This window comes from Protobothrops mucrosquamatus, unplaced genomic scaffold (assembly GCF_001527695.2).
Source record: "Protobothrops mucrosquamatus isolate PMUCROS unplaced genomic scaffold, P.Mucros_1.0 scaffold_33, whole genome shotgun sequence".
NCBI lineage: Eukaryota > Metazoa > Chordata > Lepidosauria > Squamata > Viperidae > Protobothrops > Protobothrops mucrosquamatus.
In genome coordinates, this window is record NW_015386109.1 from 289649 (window position 1) to 292285 (window position 2637).

Below are 2637 nucleotides of genomic sequence, written 5' to 3' on the forward strand. Positions count from 1 at the left end.
CATTTTAACTGTTTTAACAGATAATTTCCCCTATTTTTAAAGTTTGTTTAAAAGGTTGCAAAGTTAAATGTTGTACAGATGCTTTATTATCAGCAGGAAATTGGACCTTTTTTTAAAAAAAAAACCCATTTTTTTTTGCAGGTTCACAAAGCCAGGGAGGATGTATTTATTTATCATTTCTGCCCCCCCCCAACGAGGCCCAGAAAACAGAGACACGGGTTGCCTTTTTCAGGTCTGTATTTATTTTCTCAAACAAACCGCATACACAGTATGCCCATTGCAGAACAAACGCCCCCCCCCAGACACACCCTCCTTTGTCCTCCCCCTCCAAGACACAACAAGGCTGGTCTGAAAGGAGACCTCCAACTTCCCCCCACACACACAGCGCCCCACAAACGCAGGCCGTCCTTCCTTACTTCCCAAATGTATGACATCCAACCATTAAGCACCTCTTCTCTTTAATATAAAGCAAGATGCATGCTTTCCTTAAGAGAGGGAAAGGGGTCCCAAAGCCACCCCCTTCGTCGCCTCGTTCCTAGGAAGCCCACGCTGGTGGGTGGGTTGCCAAGCAACTTTTTCCCCCCACCAGCTAAACCTGGTTAGCCAAAGCAGCAGGGGAACCAGGTTTCTTACCCCTCTCCTCGCGTGGGACCAGGCGGCTAACAGTCCACCAGCCACCTGGTGCAGTTTCCACGCTGGCTTTTCTCACTTCCCCTGTCCCATCTGCTTCCTCCCCTCTTGAGAATAAATAATATTCTCTTTTTTTTCCCAAAAGGGGAAAAAGACATCCAAACCTTCCCCCCAAAAGGAAGGAAAGAAAAGGAGGCCGGCTAATAAATCAAAGGAGATGAGTCCTTCCTTCTTCATCCTCTACTGGACTCCATCCACGGTCGCCAAAGAGATGGGAGGTTCTTGGGAGGAGCGGGTTGCTTCCAATGAGCAGACGAGGACGAGGCGGGCAGGGGTGTTGTGTGTTGAAAATGACACATCAGCTTCTTCTGAGTCTGGGGGTGGACTTTGTGAAGGAGCAGGAACCGGGAGACTTCTTGAAGGCATCTGGCGTAGCCTTCTTGGAAGTCCACTTCCCTCTCCTTGGGAGCGGACCCTGTTGGGAAAGACACACACACAAAAATTACTTTTTCTGCATCAAGCTTCTAGTCCCTTTGAATCCCCTTGGGAGCCAAGGTTGACGCAGTTGATCACAAGGGTAGGGGAGGGGAGTGTGTGTGCCCATTTTCCAGGCATCCACCTGCTCAAACACGAAACCAGTGCTAAATCACCCCAAACTGGATAAAAATTGTTTTTTTTTCTTCGAGTAAAGCACACAAACTCTTTACCCATCAGAACAGGGGTGTTTAAATGGACTTAAAAGGGTTTTGTGACGCTGGATAACAAGGACTTTCTGATCAGCAATGTTGGAATTAAGGCAAGAAAAAGTCTCTGCCTTAGATGTTGGTTTGAACCCCATCAAGGTTAGCTAGGGGTTAGTTAGGACCCCTTCTACCTTCACCCCACTTGTATTTTGCGTCCTTCGTTAGCTCCCTTTGCTCATGTTAATGTAAATATCCATCCTTTTTGAAACTTTTCACGTTTTATACTGCTGTTTTTAACCTCTTGCTAAGAGTCACCCAACAGCGAGATAGGCAGCATATGCATTTAATGATTTAATAAACCCATCCTTAAAAATAAATCAGGCTATCCATTCCTAGCAAACGATTCCGAGGAAGGCTACGAAAGGGGTCTGTAGCCCAAATGGAAAACAAAAACAAAAACAGAGTTGGAAGGGACCTCAAAGGTCTTCTAGTCCAACCCACCCCACCCAAGCAGAAAACCCCTGTTGCCATTTCGGACAGGTGTCTGTCCAGTCTCTTCTTGATTGATTGACACACCTGTACTCTGCCAGCGGCTCTGATGCTTCAGGTAGCCCACGGCCGTTTCAAGGACGTCGGCCTTCTCCAACTTGGAACCGGCCTGCTGACTTTGCAGCTGTTTCTCCAGCAGCTGTTTGAGCTGCTCGATGCTGCTGTTCATGCGGTCCCGGCGCATTTTTTCGATCATGGGTTTTCTCAGCTGCCGGGAGATGAAGGAAGGAAGGAGAGAGAAAAAAAGGAGGTGCATAAGAAGACTTGAAACAGCATCTCGCCTTAAAGTCGTTGCTTTTTTCGTTTTGTTTTTCTACCCCCACTCCCCAAGTTTTCGATTTCTACTCACTTTATTTTTCTCTTTAGGGGTCAGCAGCCTGTTTTGGTCCAGGAAGATGAGATTGGAAGGCGTCATCCTTGCTCAGCTAGAGGAGGGAGGGAAAAACGAATAAAATCCTCTTTGCAATCCAGATTCTCTCCTCCGTCCCATATTTATACCCCCAAACCTCGGTGGGTCTCTTCGTTCTCACAGTTTCCCACACTCCCCAGCCAATCAGGATTAAGCGGACCCTCTGGAAGGAGGGGGGCAGGAAAAAAGGGGGGTGGGAGAGGAAAAAAAAAACCAGGGTGTGTGTGTGTTTTCCATGCTCCATCAGTGGTCAATAAAGCATAATGACTCTCTCTTTTTTAAAAAAAAAAAGAAAGAAAAAGAAAAGAGAGCAGGTGGAGAATCCGAGAAACGCCAAAAATTAGGGATTATGTCTTCCAAGCGCAG

General features: G+C 46.9%; 1 protein-coding gene across 1 annotated transcript; it reads right to left on the bottom strand.

Moving 5' to 3' along the window:
- Positions 1–863: 863 nt before the first annotated feature.
- LOC107282216 (transcription factor HES-5-like) lies at positions 864–2277 on the bottom strand. The gene is made up of 3 exons (XM_015809979.1): positions 2212–2277; positions 1890–2070; positions 864–1105 (listed from the first exon to the last, which is right to left on the bottom strand). The coding sequence occupies exons 1-3, from the start codon at positions 2275–2277 to the stop codon at positions 864–866; spliced, it is 489 nt and encodes a 162-aa protein (XP_015665465.1).
- Between the last annotated feature and the right edge of the window lie 360 nt (positions 2278–2637).

Excerpts from the sequence above, each read along its gene's own strand:
- LOC107282216 (XM_015809979.1), bottom strand. The coding sequence starts at position 2,277 with ATGACGCCTTCCAATCTCATCTTCCTGGACCAAAACAGGCTGCTGACC. Across the intron at positions 2,071-2,211 it reads CCCCTAAAGAGAAAAATAAA|CTGAGAAAACCCATGATCGA; the intron begins GTGAGTAGAAAT and ends ATCTCCCGGCAG. Across the intron at positions 1,106-1,889 it reads GAGCCGCTGGCAGAGTACAG|GGTCCGCTCCCAAGGAGAGG; the intron begins GTGTGTCAATCA and ends CTTTCCCAACAG.